This window comes from Paroedura picta, chromosome 3 (assembly GCF_049243985.1).
Source record: "Paroedura picta isolate Pp20150507F chromosome 3, Ppicta_v3.0, whole genome shotgun sequence".
In the NCBI taxonomy this organism is placed as follows: domain Eukaryota; kingdom Metazoa; phylum Chordata; class Lepidosauria; order Squamata; family Gekkonidae; genus Paroedura; species Paroedura picta.
Genome location: NC_135371.1, coordinates 61,577,869 through 61,601,005, shown reverse-complemented (window position 1 = coordinate 61,601,005; position 23,137 = coordinate 61,577,869). Strand labels below are relative to the sequence as shown.

At 43.0% G+C, this 23,137-nt stretch overlaps 1 protein-coding gene across 4 annotated transcripts in view; it reads right to left on the bottom strand.

The window, feature by feature from the left end:
- Positions 1–23,137, bottom strand: part of CACNA2D2 (calcium voltage-gated channel auxiliary subunit alpha2delta 2) — an 861,961-nt gene that overhangs the window by 68,812 nt on the left and 770,012 nt on the right. For all 4 annotated transcript variants that reach the window (XM_077325943.1, XM_077325945.1, XM_077325944.1 and 1 more), the window contains 2 exons: positions 4,133–4,222; positions 1,855–1,923 (listed from right to left, as the gene is read on the bottom strand). In XM_077325943.1, the coding sequence (XP_077182058.1) occupies positions 1,855–1,923; positions 4,133–4,222 (159 nt within the window). The remainder of the gene's footprint in view (positions 1–1,854; positions 1,924–4,132; positions 4,223–23,137) is intronic.

Here is a 23,137-nt window from a genome sequence, read left to right as displayed (position 1 = left end):
AACTGTTGTAACCTCAGCACTCAAACATTCCTTTAGAGAGCCAGAGAAATCTGTGGGCTGAATGCTCATTTTCTGCCCTGAAGAATGAAACCAGTATTTGTTACTATACTGGCCGTCAGTACATTGGCCCAGCACAAAAGGGGTTGTAGACCACACATGGAGTATGAGATATATTCAGCCCCCACATCTCAGTAAGGCTGTTCAAAAGGCCTGTATGCTTCATGATATGGTCCCCTGCAAGGCAGTCCAGAATCAACTAGCCTCAGGAGCCATGAGGCAGGGGGGAGAACAAGGGCCTTCACATGACCTGTCCTCTCCTCCTTGTGGTGTTTCTTTGAGAGACATAGATCCCTCCTTTTAGAGTCACCAGTACCTGCACCTGCAACCAACCACCATATCAACTGTTAAAATACACAGCATGGGATAATTGTTGCAATGGAGCTGCCATGCTGCTTTATGAGGCGATAACCAGGCTCCCCAGAGAACAAATGGCTTGGTCTTTGGCCTTGTCGCTTACCTAGTTGGGAAACAGATCATTGCCTGCTTAAAAACAAGCTGACATGAAATGCCATGGCAGGTCTATTACAGCCAATAAATCTAAACAAACACAAAAGTGGGAGCATAAGGCAGATGAGGCAGACTGCTGGGATTCTACTCACTGGGGAAAAGAGAGGCATTTGTGATCTATTTAGTGGCATGTGCTTAGCCTGAAATTCAGCTGTCACTATAAAGTGTGAAAAATCCCATTCAAATATGTATGATGGACGAATTGCCCTTGTTATTTTTATTATTTCCTGCTCTTCCTTTGTATAGCTGATTGCTCTCTCTATTCTCACATTGAGACACTGATTAGGTCCATCTCTGCTTAGCTTTGACAGTGCTGCAGCACAGGGAGTTTCCAGATCATCCACAGCAGTGGTCCCCAACCTGCGGGCCGCGGCCCGGTGCCGGGCCGCAAAGGCCATGGTGCCGGGCCGCGGCTCCCTCTCCCCGCCCCCCCCCCGCAGTAAAAAACTTCCCAGGCCGCAAGCTTGCGGCCCGGGAAGCTTCTTACTGCGGGAGGGCGGGGAGAGGGAATCAGGGCTGGGCCACGCCCAGGTTGGGGACCACTGATCCACAGGACTCTAGTATAATGACCCACATAACTAATTTGTGCCCATGTAAGACTACTTTATACTTATAGGGTCTTTGAATGTTCCATAAATAACAGTTTCACTCTCTGACTGCTTGGCTTGAAGAAGAAGAAGCTATTCCTATTTTCTCAATTGGTATGACAGTCCAAGCAAGTAATCCTTGAAATGAGAACGTTTTAAGAGAGATGCTCTGCTCATCCTCCAAATGTTCACATTTGATACATATAGCCAGGTAAAATTCTTTGTCTTTCAAGAGTGTGGCTTATGTACATATGGTCCTTTCTGGAACTGGTTAATCTCTTATTTGTTCTCCTGCTGCTGTTCCTAACTTCAGGTTCCTTTACGTGTCACAAAACAAATGCTAGATTGATTTTGTGATACAAAAAACCCCAGTAAATTTAAGACAAAATTATGATTGGCTGCTAGTCTTGACAGCTGTTTTCTCCATAAAAATCCTCTATCAATATGCTGTCTTGCATCATGCTTACCCATTTTGCATAAACCAAAATCAGACAAATTTGGCATTAATTGCACAACACACAAAAATAACCTTTTCTGTTTACAGCTGTCCAGAATGCCTTATTTTTTAAAAAAGCCCTTGTATACACCCTACTCACATTCTCTTTGACACAAACATATTTCTTCATAGCCAGCTAACTTCATTAACAATTGTGGATCTCTGGTTTTAATACAGGGAATACCTTGCAAGTTGAAAACATACCTTCCTGTCACCACCGCCTTCAGTGAGGTTGAACACAGGCAAAGTGCCTGTCACCACCAAGCCCAAGCCCTGTTGAAAAGAGATGACAGCAGAAAAAATACGATCATATGCAAGAAGAATGTTGAAGCCCTGCTGCTTCAGGTGGCGCAACAGCATCATTTATGCATACGTTGCACTGCAGCTCTGAGCTGGCAGAGCTTGCTTCCTGAAGGAATTTGGAGAACAGATCCATTCTGGAATCTCACTAGCAAAAGACTGGTGATGAATGGATGTCTTGGGATGCACAGCTGACTGCTTCTGTTACACTGTTGACATCCTGCTGATTCAAGATGCAATCTAGACAGCCTGCTCGGTGTGTGGAAAGAGGTTGCACTCGAAGCAGCTATTAGCTTTGTCAAAGTTTGGTCATGAACCTAGCATGAGGAAAACCAAACTGCACTAAGGCATTCTGTTCTAAATGTGCCAGGTGTAATGGTTCCTCTGGGTGCTTCATGACATTCACTTGCTTATACAGGGGCCTATATGTTGATCCTGAAAGCATGACTATCATCTTGTACACGACTCTGCATCAGGGTGCCAGATTTGGTGGTTCTCCAGCAAGAGAGCTGCAGTGACCCCTCTTCTTAGGTTGACAAAATGCACAAAGATAATTCATGTAATATTTCTTTCCTTTACTTGCCACCCTAGAGACAGCTGCATTTGCTGCTCCTCAGTGGCTGCTCTTTCTTCTTACTGCTGCGTACTTCTGGGCCCAGTCCACAACCATCAAGAATTGCTATTCATCTCTTTGACATGTATGCTATTTGGTCCTACAAGATTCCATCTTTCCTTCCATACTTTGTAATATCTATATGAAACCACCAGAGGAAGTCATCTGGCAATTTGAAGTGAAATATGCTGATGACACTCCACTCTTCTCATTTTCAGCCCAGTTAAAATGAGACAGTGAACACTGTAAACATGTGCTGGGAGGTGGTAATGGGCTACATGAAGGCCATAATCAGAGGAGCTGTTGATTCAGAGTAGTAGTCTCAATCAAGAAACTGGGGTTCATTCTACTTCGGATAGGATTACACACTCCTCAAAAAAGCAAGTCCACAGCACCAGAGTACTGCAAAATCTGTGCAAATGAATATTTCAGTCTCATCCAAACTACCTTTAACCAGCGTCAGCTGGTATACCAGCTGTGGCCTTTCTTTGGAAAGAGTGATTTAACTACAGTGATGCATTCCAGGTTAGATTATTGCAATGCACTCCATGCCTTTTGAGGATAGCTTGAAAACTTCAGTTAGTTCAAAATGTAGCAGCAAGGCTACTTGTCTTCCCAGGATGGAAAGAACTCCAGTAGTTAACAATCTGTTTCTGAATTCAATGTATAGTGTTGGTTCTTATCTCTAAATCCTCACAGTCTTGGATGAATGCATTCTATATGACCATGCTTAACAGTTATGACATTCTTCTGAGATGGCCTGCCTCTTGGGGCTTCTGTCTTCAAGGCTAGGTGCCAATTCAAAGACTCTGAGATATCTTGTTTGTAGAATGCCTTCTGCATAACGTATTACCCTGTGCCAAATCTGTTATATGTTCAGCATCAGATAAAAACTGTTTAATTTGCCTAGGCCAACCTTTCTCAACTTTTTTACCATTGAGAAACCCCTGAAACATTCTTCAGGCTTTGAGAAACCCCCCAAAGTGGTGCAATCATGCAGAATATGGTTGGGAAACATAGTTGTGTATACGCCCACCCGGGGCCTCTCCCCACTTCCTCCAGGTCTATCATTGGCTGTTTTGGGAAGGGGGTCAACATGGCTATACATGGTCATATCACCTGATAAATGTTTAACCTATTTTAAAAAATATATTAAAAATAATTAACTTTCACCCATTCGGGAAACCCTCTCAGGGCCATCAAGAAATCCCAGGGTTTCATGAAATCCTTGTTGAGAAAGCATGGCATAGACATTTATGGACTGCTGGTATTTTCCTTAGCTTAGGCTTGTTGTCATATAAGTCTCCTCCACTTGTCATTTTTGGTTCTTAGTGGAGAAGATAATTGTCTAACAATTATTAACTATTTATTATTGCTGTTGGTTTCTTGTTGCAGCTGGTTTGTTATGGCATTATCTAATCCAAATATTAATCTGGTATTTTATTGAACTGGATTTCACTAAGTTTTTAAAGATTTATTGAATTTTACTGGTTTGTTAAGACCATCACAGAGACTTGGGGATATAAACAGATTTTTTAAAAAGAATAAATAATAAGCCATTTTTCTTACCAAAGCATCTTGATAGACATTGGTCCACTGAACTTGCTTTGCCCTGTTTCCTGCTAGGACCATGGGTCTTCCTAGAACGTCCAGGTATTCCTGGATGGAATAAAAAAGATAAAAAGAAGCAGGTATTCATCTGTAGAGGACATATGATCTCAAGGGTTTTACCCTGCACAAAGTTTCTGATTGTGCTAAAGTTCTTGCACAAATGGAAATGCAAGAAAAAGACTGCAGTAGATACTTCCACTGCTGAACTTATTGTATCTTCATTTGTGTGTTTGTTTACCCAAAACTTTGTGCAATCAGTATCTGGGCACTATAATATACAGGGAGAACATGCTTGGTGTTGTACAACATCTTGCACAAGTACATCGCTAAATCAAGTGCATATGTTATGCATATTAACCACCTATTATTCTTCAAAATTCTAGTCATTTTTAGCAGTCTCCTAACAATTACCAGGTTGGTCTGAATGTGTGAAGTGTTTTGGACCAACTGAATCTGTGTAATCCCTTATTCCTGTAAAATAGGGCTATTGGTAGCATGTGAGTTAACACCATCTGTCCACATTGGCTTTGTCAAATGTTAATAATGTGTTCACCTTTTATCACTTTCAAGGAAAAGGATCAATGAGTCGGCAGGTGTACTTTCATCTTAATGATATCATACAGTTGTCAATCTAACTCAATCTAAGTGCTTTTAGGAAGCACATTCAATCCTTACTCCCCCTCCCAAACCACAGCCACTGAGCACTTCAGTGCATGTATCTCATACGTGTATAATCCTTGCCGCTGGTCAATTCTTGACCAGCTGTGAGGGGATTGGAGGGTTCTAACTCCCTGGATTATTGTCTAAAATAACATGTGTGAAGAAGTTGGGATCCCATAAAAGAGAATGTAAAAGGGTTACATCCAACCAATCAAGTAGAAAATGACACTGTTTGAAACAGAATTTCTGCAAGTGAACTGCCATGAACAGAAGAGGCAGGGAGGCGATGGCTTCAATATATGTCTCCTCCCCCTTGCAGCTTGCCAACTTTCATGTCTTTTTATACAGGCCACATACTTCCAGGGGTCACGGCTGTGTTAAACAACTACCACTTACCCAAGATGTGTAACACCGAGCCTTCCACTTTCTTATATATTATAGTATCCAGAAGCTGCTTGCAACAAGAGTATGTGGAAGTACGAATAAGGATACAGTGGGTTTGTGCAATCTTTTTCTTCTGTTTCTGTGTAAGAGCTCCAGTGCAAAAGGACATTTGTGCTGGATCTAACTCAAGAGTGTTGGTGGTTGATTGGATGCAACCCATTATGGTCAAGATGAGAAGGCAACATCTTCCTAGAAAATACAGGGCCATTCCGCACAGCGTTAATGTTGCTGAAATGTTACCATTGTGTAACGCTATTTATTTTTCATTATTCACGACGTCGTACACAATCTGCAACACTCCCGCAAAATCGCTTCGTTGTAGAGCTTTTCGGGGAATCCACAAAAGTGGATTCCCCCTTAAAAAAACTGCTAGACTCTTGAGAACAACCTGCAACAAATCTGAAAAAGACATGTGCATTCTCAGTATAGCGATAGCAAGCATGTCCCTCTCTAAGCTCTCGCACCCGAGCTTCCGGCATCGCAATTGCCATTTCCCCCCCCCTTAAACCGGCAAAAGCAAGGAATAAGCGATGCTTCTTTGGCTGAAATCCCTCACAAGCAATTGTCTGTAAAGTTTCCAAGCACAATACAGCCCCCTGTTTGACACTGCCCATAATTTCAGCAGAAATAGAATTGGGGGAGATTTTTTTTTTTACTTTAAGAGCATGTAAACTATTAAGTGCCAGCTCCTACGCCAGCAAAAAAGGTGTTTTCAGTTTTTTAAAAACAGTTTTTAAAGGGAAGCAGGAACACAACAGTTAATTGGCTGTTCTATTTGATTGACGGCCAGGGGTGGGAGGAAGTGCGGAAAAATATTGCCTCCTTTGTTGCGATTTCAGTGAGACCGAAAACCTGTGCGTTACGAGAACAGCGCTAATGGGAGAACCTTTTTTCCGATAGAAACGGCTGTGTGCGTTACCGAGACCTGCCGCTTTTGATTGCAGCGCTTTTCAATAGCACTCAGATTTAGCAACATTGCCCATTGTGTAGAATGGCCCAGAATGGCTGGAAACAATTATGTGGACAAAAATTTGATAATTACGAAGACAAATGCTCCATGCTAAAAAAGGTGTCCTATCATTAACGGCCTTGCTCAAGTCTTGCCAACAGATGTCTGCAGCTTCTTTGATTGAGCCAATCCACCTCATGGAATGCCTCCTCTCTTCTTGCTGCTTTCAACTTTCCCTAGTGTTATTATCTTTTCAAGTGAGTCTTGTCTGCTCATAGTGTGAGCAATCTACAATAGCCTCTGTTTAGTCATTTTAGCTTCTTGCAGAGTTCAGACTTGATTTTACCTAGAACTCACTTATTTGGGTTTTTTGGATGTCCATGGTTCCTGGAATACTTTCCTCAAGCACTAAAGTTATCCTGTGTGTCAAAGAACAATAGATTCATGTGACCTTAATATAAATCCCGGCCATCAAAAGTTTACCACTGCAATGCTAATGAAGCTGCTGGGTTGAGAGTGGATCGAGTATTCACTTTTAATGGGAACATCTGGCATTTGGAACTTACTATTCAGATTGATTGGCTCAGTCCACTAATTAAGGTTCTCCACTAAGAGAGGAAATAGCACCACAGTGTGTGGCTTATTGTATGGTAACTTCCTCTCAGCATGCTACTGTACGGCCAACAAAAGAAGCAATCCCACAACAAAGAATTCACAAACATCTGAATCAGGCAGCATAACCCTCAGGCATAAACCTCTCTTGTGACCTCATGCAAAACCAGAATATCTGCCTCAGTGACTGGCTTTGACAAAGGTGCAGATTTTTGAAGACAGCAAGCGATTCCCCCCTTTATAGGTCCCATGCTTTGACACATCAAGGCCTCCCAAAGGACCCAAGGTCCTGGTTGTGAGCAGGTGGATTTCCTTAAGAATTTTCAAATGGGTGGCTCATTGCATAATTACTTTTTGTGCATGCAGAAAAATAAAGTGAAACCCTCATATACAACTCAGTCTCATTCCCATTATTTAAAGGGATGTCATGACATTTCCACATTATTTTTCAAACATTTATGCATGCTGGCCAGTAAACTAATTCCTATGAAGAACGCATGTAGATTCAGTTGCAAACTAAGTGAAGGCTGTCATGTATGACAATTATACATGCATAAATTTCACAAAGTAGGAAGCGAAAGCCAGCTGAAATTTCTAAGAATTTATAGATAACAGGAAATGCACATATTCAGCCCTTACCTACGACAACCTATTTGTATGCTGCATCTACATTTCAAAAAAGAATTTTTATATACCTGAAGTTGTCCTGCTTTTCATGCGTTGCACAGATGTAAGCAAGGGCAGAACTAAATAATGACCAAGCTGTTTTTGCTTCATTTTGTAACTCCTTCAGCTTGAGAAAAATTTAAGCTGCTGAGCCCATGAGTGCTGAAAATGACAAAGGTTCTGGAGATAGAGAGGGGAGGGGTGGCGTGAACCTTGCACTGATGTGCATGGGATTCTGTCCTCTTCATCCCTACACGGATGCTATGTAAGCAATCAAGAAAGCTGGGTGGGGGAGGGATGGGAGAATTAATGATGATAACAGTTCTGCATTCTGAGAGCCACATTTGCTGCCTGTTTGTCTTTTGTAAGCATGTTAAAGGATAGCATGTGCCAATCAGCCCTTGCTGTCAGCATGAAGGAAACACGCCCTTTCTCCAAATCGATTAACCCTCTCTGCAGGTTGCCATGGTGAAGTGTGGCAGGCAAAAGCTTCAGCCCTGGAGCGCTAAGGGAATGTATTATTTCCGGATGATTTAATACGGGGGAAAGAGAGATGTAAAGAGAAAACAGCCTCGCAGAGGGAGTAGAGGGAAACACAGAAAGTGCGGACAGACAAGAACTAGTGGGAGACACAGAATGACTTAAAGTTGGCACTGAGGAGGGTATGGGAATCAAGGGACACATGCCACATACACAGATCACATGCTTCTACTTTGGGTTAATTAGACTGGGAAAACTATTGTTCCCCGGCTTCTGCACATACAATAAGACAGTTATTGACCTCTAACTGTTGCTTTGAAGAGGCATCTGTAACAAGAACCCTGCATATGGGTTGGCCAGCTGGAGGGGAAATCCTTCTAAAGCTGCAGAGCAGTCCTTTCCTTTGCCTGTCAACAGGCTAAATATGCATGAAACTATATGTGAGAGGGGAGGCCTCCATGCTTAACTTTGGAGGCAAGCCAGTAGGACTGCCAGGGTGCCAGAGGAAAGGAATGGTAGTGGTGGTGGTGGTGGGGGGGAGGGCATGACTTCATATAAGTCTTTCTGGAAGAACAACCCTTACAGATGAGCAGTTTCTGTTTACCTATGGGTGATTAGCAAGTTTTCTACTAGAGAAGAAAGCCATAGAACAGGGGTAGCCAAACTGTGGCTATCCAGATGTCTATGGACTACAATTACCATGAGCAGGGGCTCAAGTAGTCCAGAGACATCTGGAGAACCATAATTTACCCATCCTTGCCACAGAGCTATGGCCATAGCCATGGTACATGAAAGGCAGTAGATTTTATGTTTGCATTACAGATGTGGGGAATGCAAAAACTGACATTCAAGACAGTTTTTGACATATAAGTTTCCAAATATTATCAAGTAAACCACTCTCTCTGCTCGCTGTCAACATCCATTGGCGTACAGCGCATAGGGACATGGATGAGATTCAGTTGTGCAGGGTGGTTTTTGAGTCATGCCAGGCAGGTAAATATAAGCATATAGCCTTTTAAACCATCCTGAGCAGCAGATGCAAATGAGGCCACTAAATAACATCTGGCATCCTCGCTTTAAAGCGCTCATTTGTACGTTGTAGCTAATGCTTCAGATTTGGGATGTAAATGGGCCCATTACTCTGCCTGATCTGCTCCTCTCCAAGACCTCAGGCAGATGAAGTCTGACGTTTTTGATGACAGGCAGTTTAATCATAGGTTGCCATAATTGGACTAGAGACTTAAGACAGCAGAGAGTCCAGCTAAGTGTGATTATTTGATTTGAGGACACGTTGTCTGGTTTGTGCATCAATGAAAAGAACACAACGGCTGTTTGCTGATGCCAGCCTTCGCTGAGAGACAGGCTGATTAAATGCCATCAATGTTTATTTCTCCCATGGTATGTCTCAGGGCAAATCCTTTTCAACAGGCATTAAAGGTGTTAGGAATTAAGCAACTAATATCATACAATAACACAATTGGGTGACAGTAGCCAGGAGATATTTTCCTGATTGTGTAAACTAATGCTTTAGATTGAACACAAGATCAAAACAAAATAAATAATTTTTTTAAAAAGAAAGAAACTACTCCTGATGGAGCCACTGGTAAAAATTAGCACTGAAACTGATGAGTTTTTCTTTTTTAAATCAACTAAGAATAAGCTAGGCTTTGCTGATAGCCAATAGTTAGTGATTGCTCCTGTGATTACGGGTACAGCAACACTATCTATTTATTTTAAATAGTGTTTTAATTATTTTTATCCATCATCATTTTCCACAAAGGGCAATGACAAGTATACTTTTAAAGGGTGCTGAGAATTTCCTGTTAGAAAAACCTTATTGCTTCCAAAAAGCTGGAAATCAAACCTAACACTCATGTGGGAGTAAGCTGCACTGAACACGCTGACTTGTACTTCTGAGTAAATATGTGTACACTCTGCCACTTTCAACAATAGCTGCACAACCTCAAAATGGTTGAAATTTACAGCATATGCTTATGTCAGTTTTGTGTGACACTGAATTAAGCTCATTCCTTAACCCCACAAAGGAGTTAGGGATACACAGAACCAAACCGGACTTAGACCCTCCCCACTCCTTCCCAGGAATCCTGGCTCTGCGGATTACTCCAAAACCAATTCTAGTTCCAGCATCTGTTCCAGGAATGCACTGATGAAAACAGGGACACTTTTCTCAAACCAAGGGCCATTGCCTCATCCTTATGGCATGCTGTAGACAAAGTAGCGTTTTAGTGTTTACTGTCTACTCTCAAGATGGATCCTCCTCTAACTGAAAGGCTTCTAAAGGGAGGGAACTGGAATGCAAACAATGACAATTCTAGTGAACATGACTGCATGTAACAAATACTTTAAAAAAATACCCCAAGTTTTCCTCAAAAGGCAAAAAAGGGACAAAATAGGGACAAGGGTTTCCTCAGGGCAGGTATTTAAAAAGGCAACTGTTCCTGGCATATATGGCCAGATTGGGGCATATATTTGTGGGCTGCCCATAAACATTAGGCTTTATAACTCTTTCATTGACTAAAGAAATTCCATTATATTGAAACAGCCATTACATATTTCTCTTTCACCAATATTCCTGCGAGGTGGATTAGACAGAAGGAGAATGACTGACTCAAAGGCACCCAGTGAGCAGAGATTCAAATTCAGGGCTCCCTGGTCTAAAGTTCTTAACTCCTACTACTAAGTAACAGTAGCTCTCAGTAAAATAATCAACTCATACTAGCTCCCTTTGCTTTCCTTAGGGATTATGCCTACCTCATCCCTGCAGGTATATGGACAGCACCGCTGGATATTTGGAAATATGTGCCTTATTGGTTGAAGCAGCCTCTGCAAGCAGTTTAACTATTCTGGGGACAAATCTAGAGTCCAGGGGCACCTTAAAGACCAACAAAGTTTTATCCAAGGTATGAGCTTTCGCGTGCACGCACACTTCTTGAGACACAATGTCATTGCATCTAACATTGCGAAGAAGTATACGTGCACACAAAAGCTCACACCTTGAATAAAACTTTGTTGGTCTTAAAGGTGCCACAGGACTCTAAATTTGTTCTGCTGCTTCAGACCAACACGGCTACCTGTTTGAATCTATTTTGGGGACAAGTAATTCAGAACATTATCCTAAAAGGAAAAAAAAAGAAGCTGTATTTTTCTTACTGCATTGCTTCATGTAGTTTCTTATTTAATGAAGAACTGGAGTACGGAGGAAGAATTCACTCTGAAGGCAACAAAAGCTAAACATTTAATTTCTAGTTCTATACAACTTGACTGGATAGCCTAGGCAAGGCTGATCCCATCAGATTGCGGAAGCTAAGCAGAGTTGGCCCTGGCTAACACAGCTGTCAGAAGATCAGCTTGGCTGTCAGCACACTGTCAGTCCTGATAGGGTCAAGCTGAAACTCCTTTCTTGGATGAGGATTAGGCTCACCTGAAAGCCCTCCAACTAAAGGTAACTCCAACTAGTCTCTCCGGGGGTGCAATGCATGTGTTCCCTGTCCGTCTGCCTAGGCATCTGGTGTTCCTGTTCACTATGACAAAGCTCTGCTCTATTGATTCCTGGTTCCTGACTTCGGTTTTGGCTCTTGACTTTGTTCCTGGCTCTTGGTTTTGGCTTGTTCCTTGACTTTGTTCCTGGCTCATGACTCCAGCCTGGCTCCTTAATCACGACATGGCTTTGGAACTCCCACTGGTAACTGACCCAGGCCTGTCTCTATACTACACTCCCTGCCCCGCTCCCTTGGTGAACTGACCCCCTCAGCTATGACCCTATGGACTAGACTCTAAATTCTGAGCTTGCCTCATGATTTGGTCTCAGCTTCCTAGCTGAGGGTGTCATTAACTGGTATCTAGTGTGCAGCCCAGCAGGGCAATACAATCTCTTGCCTAGCTGCCAGACATGAAATACAATAAATACATAACTAAATAAACCTAATTCTGGACTATTTTGAATAAATCTAATTCTGGACTATTTTGAAGAATCCCAGATTTCTTTCCTTCACATTTTTTTGATCAGAAGAGTTCAGAACATCTGAACTCTGGAGGGACAAACAATCACTTAAAGATGCTGCTGCATGGGAGAGGGCAGCATGCCGCAAAGCACAGTGAGAAGTCAACCAGCCAGTTTCCTGGCAATTCCCACTAGAGCCTTAAAAGCCGCTAAGGAGGGTGTGTACGTGTTGGCCCACTGCTCAGTCTGTCGCAGGGCCCGCTGTGATGCTCCCTGTGAGAGGCAGCAGATGTTCCGTGCAGGATGATGAATTCATCAGAACAAGCTCCTACTGTACATATAATTATCTACTGTGCCCTGTAGCTTCTAATTCTTTTCTTCTTCTCTTTCCAGAGATGCTTTAAGCTTTAAACAGAGCAGTGTGCATCATGGAAAAAAACAGGGCAAATAGTAGTGCAAAACTGTGCGGCCACTTCAAAGGAGTGCAGCTCAACTGAGATTAAAAACACACCTGCTTGTCAATTTAGAGGTGATGGTGTCTGCACAAAACAGGTGTGTAATTGCAAGGGGTGGTACATGAGCATATTCTTAACCACATAATCCTACATAAATGTGTGCATGCAACCATATATGCTTAAGGAATTGCCTTACACTGATATTGTATCTGAGGAAGTATGCATATGCATGAAAGCTCATAACCTGAATAAAACTTTGTTGGTCTTAAAGGTGCCCCTGCTGGACTCTAAATTTGTTCTGTTGCTTCAGACCAACATAGCTACCCACTTGAATCTGCCTTACACTGAGACAGACCACTAGACCATCAAAGTCTAGTGTTAGAGATCATACAGATAATTCATGCTGTGTTCTCTGGTACTATCTCTTCAGGGTCTCAGGTAGAGAAAGCTCTTTCCCATCACCTGATCCTTTTAATTGGAGAGGCCAGGGATGGAACCTGGCCCCTTCTTCATTAAAGCCAGGTGCTTTACCACTCAGCCATAAACCCTCCTTTAACCTTGGTCTTCAAAACAGACCAGAGTTAGAAATTAAATATGCACATACACACAGGCATACTTGGACTAATGTACATAATTATGCTAGCATGTAAGTAAAATAAGAACATATGTGTTCACATACAATATATCTCAGTATTGAAGATGGGTGCATAATATATGCATCCACACAAATGTTAGAATCTCATTTGACTACCAGAGGCAGGCTGGCCGGTTAACCTGCAGAGAAACAGCCCATTGGACCACTGTCCTCGGGGGTAACTTGCACCAGGAGCAAGCATAACTAAGACCTAGCAAGTCTGCCAGAGCCCTAGGGGCCACTTGGCTCAGACTCTTCATTGGCAATGGTAACTGGCATTAGTTTTCAATTGTGATTTCTCACACTGTTGCCAATTTTCAGGGAGAAGCAATGGGTGACCTATTACCCATTGTGTACACCTCTGAGCTGAGTGACCCCTGAAGCACTGGCTTGGAGCACAACAAAGGTCACTCGGCTTAGCTTGCTTCAGGGCAATATTCACTTCCCAGTCTACTCCTGATGATTGCATTAATGTACTGAAGCATTTAAGTGATCATGAGCACAAGGTGCTCACAGCTGGAATGCCATTGTGTTCACCCACACTAGAATCCATATAAAGACTGACACCTGCCTTTATTGATCACCGCACTACTAAATGTAAAGATAAAAACAGCTACCATTCATTTCCTTGCCACCTATTTTGCGAGGAATATCAGGTATGAGTCACAGGCAGGCAAGAACCTGACATCTCTCTAATGAAGCTCAGTCATGAAAATGGCCCTCACCCTCTGGCTACGTTCACAAATACTTATGTTTACTTGTTAGTCACACCATCAAGTGTTGATTTACAGTGTGAAGCAACCATCACAGGCCAAACACCGCAAAAAGTGTTTTTGTATCCCTAAATACCTTTCAATAGATGTGGCTCACATACCAAGGTACAGGTCATCCAGTGACAGGTTATCCAGTGATATGAACTGTGATCCAGGGGCTTGAGTTTGGGATTAGGGATACAAGGTTTGCAATGCTTATTATCATGAACATCATTGGGTAACTTTAAGCCAATCATTCTCTCTCTTACTACCCAAGCTACTTCATAGGTTTGTTGTCAGGAAAAGAATGGGGGAGGGAGACTACCCTAAAGTCCTTGAATGAATAAATCAGCTCAAAGTTAAAGAAGGAGTCACTGAATTACTAGATCATGAAGCCATGGGTTTGTTTTTTGACTGCCCTGGAAGGGTTTCCTGAATGGGTGGGAGTTAGTTAACTTTTGATATACCGTATTGGCCGGCGTCTAAGACGATTGGGCATATAAGACGACCCCCTAACATTTCCACTCAAAATATAGCGTTTGTTACATTACATTACAGTACTATGGGCCACTATGGGCAGCTATGTCTATCCCAACTGAAGTGCACCCGGCGTATAGGATGACCCCCCCCCACTTGGAGGCATGTTTTTCAGGGGGGGGGGAAGTAGTCTTATACACCAGCAAATACTGTATTTATAACATTTGTTAAACCTTTATCAGGTGATATGACCATTTATGGACATTTCAACCTGCCCACTCTCCCAAAATGGCCAATGATGGGCCTGGAGGGGGTGGGAAGGTAAGGGGTCCCAAGTGGGCAGCTATGCTTCCAAACCATATTCGGCATGATCACACCACTTTTGGGGTTTCTCAAAGCCTGAAGAATGTTTCAGGGGTTTCTCAATGGAAAAAAAGTTGAGAAATGCTTTACTAGATTGAAAGTATTTTCTTCCACCTAGGATGAAGTCATACCTTGTCACTTTCTGTCTCAAAAGACACCCAGGCAACTTGTGACCTGGTGACTTAAGAAGAGTGTGAAACTGAAAATAAGCTGAAATGGTTATATTTGCTAGGATCCTTAGGCAGATGCCTGGAAGTGGTGACTGGGTGGCCCAAGCAGAGTCATCTGAAGCTCAACCCTTCAAAGATGGAGGCCTTGTAGCTGGGCAGGAAGGGTCCAAATGAGGACATATGTGCATGTACCCAACCTGGATGGGGTGCAGCTAACAGTAGCTCACTCCACCAGAAACCTGGGTGTGATCCTTGATGTTTCCCTTTCCATGGAGGCACAAGTTATGAGAGTAGTGCAGCAGGCTTTCTACCATCTATGCCAAGCTAAGCCACTAGCACCCTATTCGGCCCCAGAACATCTAGCCCCAGTGATCCATGAGACGGTCACCTCTAGAGTAGACTTCTGCAACTTGCTCTATGTGGATCTTGATCTGGAAACTGCAACTGGCCCAGAATTCTGGAGCCAGGATCCTCATGAATACATCATGGAAGGCACACATCCAGCCAGCACTCCAACAACTCCATTGGCTCCCAGTTGAATTCCAGATCAGGCTTAAGGTTTTGGTAATCACCTTCAAGGCCATTTGAGGCCTGGGGCCCAGTGTACGTAAGAGACCACCTCCCAACCTATATCCCCAAAAGAGCCCCATACTGTTCCACCACCAACAGGCTGAGGATCCTATGCCTCAAAGAAGCGTGTTGGACCTCAACCAGGGTCAGAGCTTTCTCTACCTTGGCCCCCACCTGGTGGAATGAATTCTCTGAAGAGATCAGGGCCCTTCCTGAACTCCCACAGTTCTGTGGGGCCTGTAAAAGGGAGCTTCTCCACCAGGCATTTGGTTGAGGCAGACTGACCAAAACATCCGCTGGTCCCCCAGACACCCTCACAAAGATCTGAATTCAAACCAACCTCCCTATGGGTTTATGTTAGAAGAAGAAGAGTTGGTTCTTATATGCCGCTTTTTCTCTACCGAAAGGAGTCTCAAAGCGGCTTACAGTTGCCTTCCCTTTCCTCTCCCCGCAAGAAACATCCTGTGAGGTAGGTGAGGCTGAGAGAGCCCTGATATCACTGCTCGGTCAGAACAGCTCTGTCAGTGCTGTGGCGAGCCCACGGTCACCCAGCTGGTTGCATGTGGGGGAGTGGGGAATCAAACCCAGCTCACCAGATTAGATGTTCGCACTTCTAACCACTACACCAAGCTGGCTCTAGAAGCTATAAAAGTTATTGTTGTGTTATAAACTGTTGTAAACCTGTTGTTAACTTGGAACCCACTGTTATGATTATTATTATTGTACCATGATTCAATGTATACCCTCCACATTTTATTTAAACTGCCCTGAGCCTCATGGGAGGGAACTATAGAAATATAATAAAATAACTAGTTAATAAATAATGCAATTAATAAATCTTTAGCAAATCTGAAAATATTTACCTTCAAAATCCTTAACTCTTCAATTGCAAACCAAGAAACAGACACCCCCACCTACCCGAAATAGAGAGGCAGCATGAAGAAGCATTGTTTTGGGCCACTTTGGAAATTCAGAGATTACGTTTAACTATCACAAAGATACAAGTAAAAAGGAGGGAAAGAAATGCATGGGAGTGTGACATCTTTATAATGCCAAACAAACAAAGGAAGGTATCGCACAGAAAAAATCTGGTGTTCCTGTCAGGCCCTGGTGTTATCAGAAGGAAGACAGAAATGCATCCCTCCCACTCTCCCAGCCTCTCAGCTTTAAGGCATACACATGGAAAAGAAACTTCTGAAGGGACAGTCTGTATTTTTGATATCTGGGCTCTTTCATGATCTTACATATTGGAACTGGTTCAGGAAAAATACTAGGATTCAAGTGGGTTTATCTCCTATGAAAACACGTGAGACGGGTGACGAGGGCCAGTGTAGGAGAACTAATGAAGCAGGGTGGGGTGGGGAGAAAGGCCATGCTCAGGCCAGAGCTAGAAGGCGATCTCATTTAAAAAGAGATATTGTCTATCTTTCACAAATTGAAGACTGAACTATGTCACCTGCAATTCTTTTATTTTACCCAGATTAGCCTGGGAGGCAGTGAGTGGAGGTCTAAGAAGGAGTTGCTTAACCATTTTCCCTCAGGCTATGTCCTCCCTCTGTGTATATGTATGTGCTTGTTTAGGGGCTGATATTAAGCAGAGAAACAGCGGAGAAGGGGGAGGATAAGCAGCCCATCTCACTCATAACTTATTTGCTTAAACTCTGAGAATCTTAAGGTTGCCCTTGGTTTAAAAAAAAAACCCACAACAAAAAGCATTGGGGAAAAGCTACATGTGACAGAGTGCTACACACTAGGAAAAAGTCAGGCAAGATTTTCAAGGTGACATCAGGGACTTTTGAGAGATAATGGACTACAAGGCTGGGAAAATCCCACCAGATGGCACTCTTGCATTGTTCTGGCTTATCTCCCCGCTGCTCAATGAAAAATGAATCAGCAACCCAGAGGGGAAGCTCCTGTCAAAATCCTGACTCACGTCACCAGAAATAAATATTCAGTAATGAGCTATTAACCTTTATGGTTCCCTAAGGGGGAGAGGGGAGGGGACGTGCTAAATATTCTGCTATAAAACTGTACAGGATCCTGCTGGGCTACATCCTGCCAGGGTGTTTTCAGGCCACAGGCTCAGCTATGGAATTTCAAGGTGGATCTGGCCTAATGCTGGTTAAGACGAAGAGATGAACTAAGGAAGGGAAATAAATGCCTTGTAAGCCTGTGCCTAGCATGAAAGAAAGAGCAGGGAGGTGAGCTTTAAGAGTCACTATGATGATGATGTCATCCGTTTAGTCGTGTCCGACCCACGGCGATTCTATAGGAAAGTCTTCGCCATGCGCCCCTGTCTCTGACTGCTTCTTTTAGTTGGTTCACGGGCATCCCTGTGTCGGCTTTGATCAAGTCGAGGCAGCAGATCCTTTGGCGACCACGTTTCCTTTTGCTGCTGACCATACCAAGCATTAATGATTTTTCGAGCAAGTTTGATCACATGATGTGTCCAAAGTAAGTGAGTCAGTATACAGGCAGAAAAAGAGATTCAGAATGACTGAGAAGTCTATCCATGGCTACTAGCCATGGAGACTGAGGGAAACCTCCACATTCAGAGGCATTCATCCTCCGAATCCCTGAGCCAGGAGGCAACATCAGGGGAAGGCCTCAGCCTCTATGCCTTGTTGTTGGCCATTCAGAAGAACTGGCTATCCATGTGCTCAACTAGATGGACCACTGGTCTAATCCAGCATAGAATCATAGAGTTGGATGGGATCTCCAGAGTCATCTAATCCAACCCCCTGCAAATTGTAGGAACTCCCAATTACCTGCCTACCCACAGTGACCCCAATTTCATGCCCAAATGATCCCCACAACTAACAAGGCTCTTCTTGTGTTCTTATTGATCCAGTATCCTTGCTGTCTTTCTTTAATAGCAATCCTTATAGCCTGATCTCACTCCCTTACCTTTCTCTCACTGATGCCATAGAATATCCACAACCACAGAGTTTCAGAAGGCCAAAAAGACTATCTAGTTAACTTTTCTAGTTAACTTCTCAACAACTACACACAGGACTATGTACATACCAGCCCATCATTGATCAGCCTTCCCTTTGCCAATAATTAGCTCCATTGACCTGAGGTCTTGAACCAAAGGGTCACAAATACCTTTCCACTCTTTTACTAATAGGAATAGATATGATGTATCGTATCTACAATGCATGCCCATCTCATTCCCTTCTCGATTCCTTCAAAATCACCCGCAGTATCTACTTATGGCACAGTTTAGTAGAGACTTGCAATCAAAGACTGTTAGTTCAACTCTGTGAACTTCAGTCTACTCTCTTTCTGCAGTTCCCACAGCTAGGAAACCTCTTCTGCTCATTGTGGTTTCCTAGCCTTCCCAAGTCCTCATTCTGGCTTTCTTTTCCCTTCGTTCTTCTGATCCATCACTGCTTTCAACCCTATTTCCCCATCTTCCTTTAGATCTCTTACTCTCCTTTTCCAAACCACTGCTATTTCCACAGCTCCCTCCCAAGGTTCTTGTGCTTGCTCTGCCCCTCTAAGATATCAGAGTAGCTCAGTCAATCAGTCCTTGAGTGTTCCCCCCCCCCCAATAGCACCACCACGAAAGCCCTTGGTGCATTACAACATACATGTGTTTGTGTCCTGTCTTCTCTCTGAGGAATTCAGAGTATAATGCTATCCTGCCCTGGCTGGCACAAAATTGTACTTCACCTCATTATTTTAACAGATTAGATTTTCTCTTACACTAACAGATTTTCTCTTACACAAAAACAGGCCAAGGAAGAGCTATGCTTTTACTTTTCTCATGGTAAGAGATTAGCGCAACTTAAATTAATTTTTCTGCTCTGTCCACTGCTGCAGATTTTTATTAGAATGCAGCATGCAATAGCTGCCTAGAACTGAACAGCTAGAAAAATATTCATATGATGACTGTTGTATTGGCTGTTATGCTGAAAATGCTAAACACTAAAAGCAACAGCTAAGTAGCCAGGTTACTTGCTGCTATATTGTGATAAAATTCACGTGCACTCTTCACCAGGTTGAGGGGCTTGGGGTGCCTATGTGTGTAATAAAAGAGGTGCATTCAACAGAGGCCCATGAGACCTGCATCCCAGGGGATGCCTCTTTTTTCTCTTTGGTTTGATTCCTGAGTGTAAGCCCAGAAGGAGGGCCTGAATTAAAGCTATACCAAAAGGTAGTGAATCATGCCAACAGCAGAACAGGCTCATCCTCTACCAATCATAGAATCATAGCATCATAGAATAATAGAATTGGAAGGGACCTCATGGGTCATCTAGTCCAACCCCCTGCACTATGCAGGACATTGACATCCCAGTCGCTCATCTACTGTAACCTGCCACCCCTTTGAGCCTTCACAGAATCAGCATCTACATCAGATGGCTGTCCAGCCTCTGTTTAAAAATTTCCAAAGATGGAAAACCCACCACCTCCTGAGGAAGCCTGTTCCACTGAGAAACCGTTCTAACTGTTAGGAACTTCTTCCGGATGGTTAGATGGAATTTCTTTTGAATTAATTTCATCCCATTCGTTCTGGTCTGTCCCTCTGGGGCAAGAGAGAACAATTCTGCTCCATCTTCCATATGGCACCCTTTTAAATACTTGAAGATGGTTATCAGATCCCCTCTCAGTCGTCTCCTCTCTAGGTTAAACAGATCAAGCTCCCCCAACCTTTCTTCATACGTCTTGGTCTCCAAACCCCTCACCATCTTTGTTGCCCTCCTCTAGGCATGTTCCAGTTTGTCAACATCCCTGTTCAACTGGGTTGCCCAAAACTGAACATATATTCCAAGTGAGGCTGAACCAGAGCAGAGTAAAGCGGTACCATCACCTCCCATTATCTGAACACGATACTCCATTTGATACAGCCCAAAATCCTATTTGCCTTCTTAGCCACTGAGTCACACTGCTGACTCATGTTCAATGTATAGTCTACTAAGACTCCTAGATCCTTTTCGCACATGCTACTGCCAAGACATATGTGAATACCAATCTACCAATCATATGGGCGGAGTGGTAGATGTGTGAGAAGGCAGCAGAGGAGCCAGGAGGTGAGAAATTGCCAGAGGCGTGATTTTTTTCTAATGTTATGCCATAGCGCTGGAGTAACACTATTTTTTTTAATGTGCGGAAAAGTCCCTATTTTTCCCAAGGGCTCTGGAGCGTCCTCCCAATGAATCTGATCATAATCAATGATCCAGATTCCCAAAATAATAAGCAACAGGGTGATCCCTGTTAGGTATTTCTTACCTAAACAACCAGACAGGAATGTTCCAGCCCTTCTCAAGTTATGGTGCCTGAAACCATATCTGACTTTCATATCTCCCCAAGGGAATATTTTTGAAGATTCTCCATAGGCAAAAGGAGAAAACTCCTCTCCACAATAAAGGCTAGGCCTTCACATATTTGCATCCACCCCAAAGAGTGCAATTTATTATTTTCATATTCCAGGGCCAAAGAAGCCTTTCCTTCAGAAGCTCAAGCTAAAAATTATTTAAAAAGTCTACCCTCAAGCCCAAAATTTTGTAGCCAGTTTGAAATCATCCTTTTCCTCCAGCCTCATAGTTGGCTCCTGGACTCTTCTGGGCCCCAGAATTGCTGCTCTGTGGACCTGCTGCTGCATTTTCTACCTTCATCAGACTCATCTCCTGGCACAGGTTCTTCATGGCTAGGGACAACCCACACTCTTTCCCCATTTCTCCTCAGGACAGGCTTGTATGTTTCACTTTCCATTACACATTTATTCCCCTTTATTATATGTAGGCAGGAGGTTTAAGGACATGTTTTATGTTTTATAAATTCTACATTTTCAGTCCCGCATTTCCTTTTCATTGCCATTCTACTGCATGGCATAGATTATTTTCTTTTTCCGTTAGCAAAATAAAAACCAATTTTTATTTAAGAGTCCTGATCTGAATTTGCGCCTCCCACACCTAGGCCAAATGGTTGCAAAGGGCTAAGTGCCCCAAAGTGTGTGGGCAGAGGAGTGCCTCTGTATGTTACAGCCCTGACATGTGTTTATCCGTTTGGGTAACACAGCCAGTGAAGAAACTATGGACTGTTCACTTCCAGGAGGAATGGATTTCATCTGTCCATATAAACTATAATCATTTCTAACATACAATACCTTTGTTCAGTTCAGGATTTTCCTTTCTCAGTTTCTAGGGTTTTTTGTTTCTGTTCTCTTCCCTCCTCCACATTTCCCCTTGGCTTTTGGCCTGGAGATTTAGGCATCATTTGAATGGAAAGCTATTAGCTCTGCCTCGTCACCCCATTTTCAGGGCAGTAATAACTCATCCCAGGCTCCCTCTCTTGCACACCACTTGTCGACTCTAATAGCTTGATAGATCGAGTCGTTTGGCTTGCTCCTCTGTGTGCTTCTGATTCAAGCACAAAGTTGTAATAATTAGCCACATAAATACGAGTCCATATAACAAGCAAGTGTTTTCTCCATGGACTAATCTGTGCTGGAGCAGGAGAGGGATCTTGCATATTAGGCTATTAGCTAAGCTATATGTGAATATGTATGATCCTCTTGTGGCGCAGAGTGGTAAGGCAGCAGACATACAGTCTGAAGCTCTGCCCATGAGGCTGGAAGTTCAATCCGTATTGAGTCTGCCATGAAAAAGCTGGAGGGAATCACCACAAGGGTCAGACATGACTCGGTGCTTGCACAAGGGATACCTTTACCTTTACTTTTATGTTTCCAAGACTGAAGGAATATGAGACTGTACATACAGAGGGCAGGGTTTGGTAAGGCAGGAGGAATTGGTGCTTGAAAAACAAGGTCATTGGGGTTAGTGATGAGGGTCACCTTCTGAACTAGGTGCTCAGTGCCTGAATCAACAACAGTGTTGTGTTCACAGTACAGTTCTCCCTGCAATCAACTTGACATGAGATGAATCCCTTAAAGAAGGACCATAGCTCAATGTCAGAGCACATGTTTTGCTTGTAGTAGCCCCAACTTCAGTATCAGGTATCTCTAGTTAAATGACAGCAGGGCTGGGAAAGACCTTTCTGTATCCTCAGAGAGCTGCTACCAGTAGCCATACCATGGCCAATTATAATGGCCCACTGAAAGAGCCTCTGATTTTTATAATCATGCACTCTTTCTTGTGCCTTAATAGAAGAGATTACATGATGCATTTTGCACAGTCCGCACTGACACAGACCGATCCTCTCTTGTGGTGCATACAACCAGCAAATCTGAGGATCAATGCAGAATCAGCAAATTAATACACTTGTACCACTCTAGGAACCACTCTAGATTTATAATTAAGTGAAATTCTGTCCCTTTTCAAAATGAACATGAGATTGACCTTTAAAGTAAGACATGTGGCTGCAGTCAACATTCTTAGCTCCCCTCCCCAAGAGTTAAGCTTTAAAAGACACTTAATTTTCTCTCATCCATTCTGAATTATCTGTATGATCTATAACTGAAATTATCCCATGTAAGAACCACCCCCTTTACTCTGTCAGCGCAACGGAGATATTGTGTGTACCTTCTGCAAGCAATACAGCATAGCACTCTCAGGGGTCTCTCTTCTGCTTTGGAATGGTTTGCCAGAGGGTGTGTGAAATGTCTCCTCACTAGTAGCATTTAGGAAGGCTCGTGATGGCTTTGTTTTGAAATGTTGATAGTGCTGTAAAGGTTTGTGGATGGGATTAGTTAGAATCCTGTATTTCTAGGACAAAGTCCTGCATATTGTTTTAAGAAGTATTTTTGATTTTATTGTTATATATACTATAAGCTGTCTATCTGTATGCATATTAATAAAAATATTT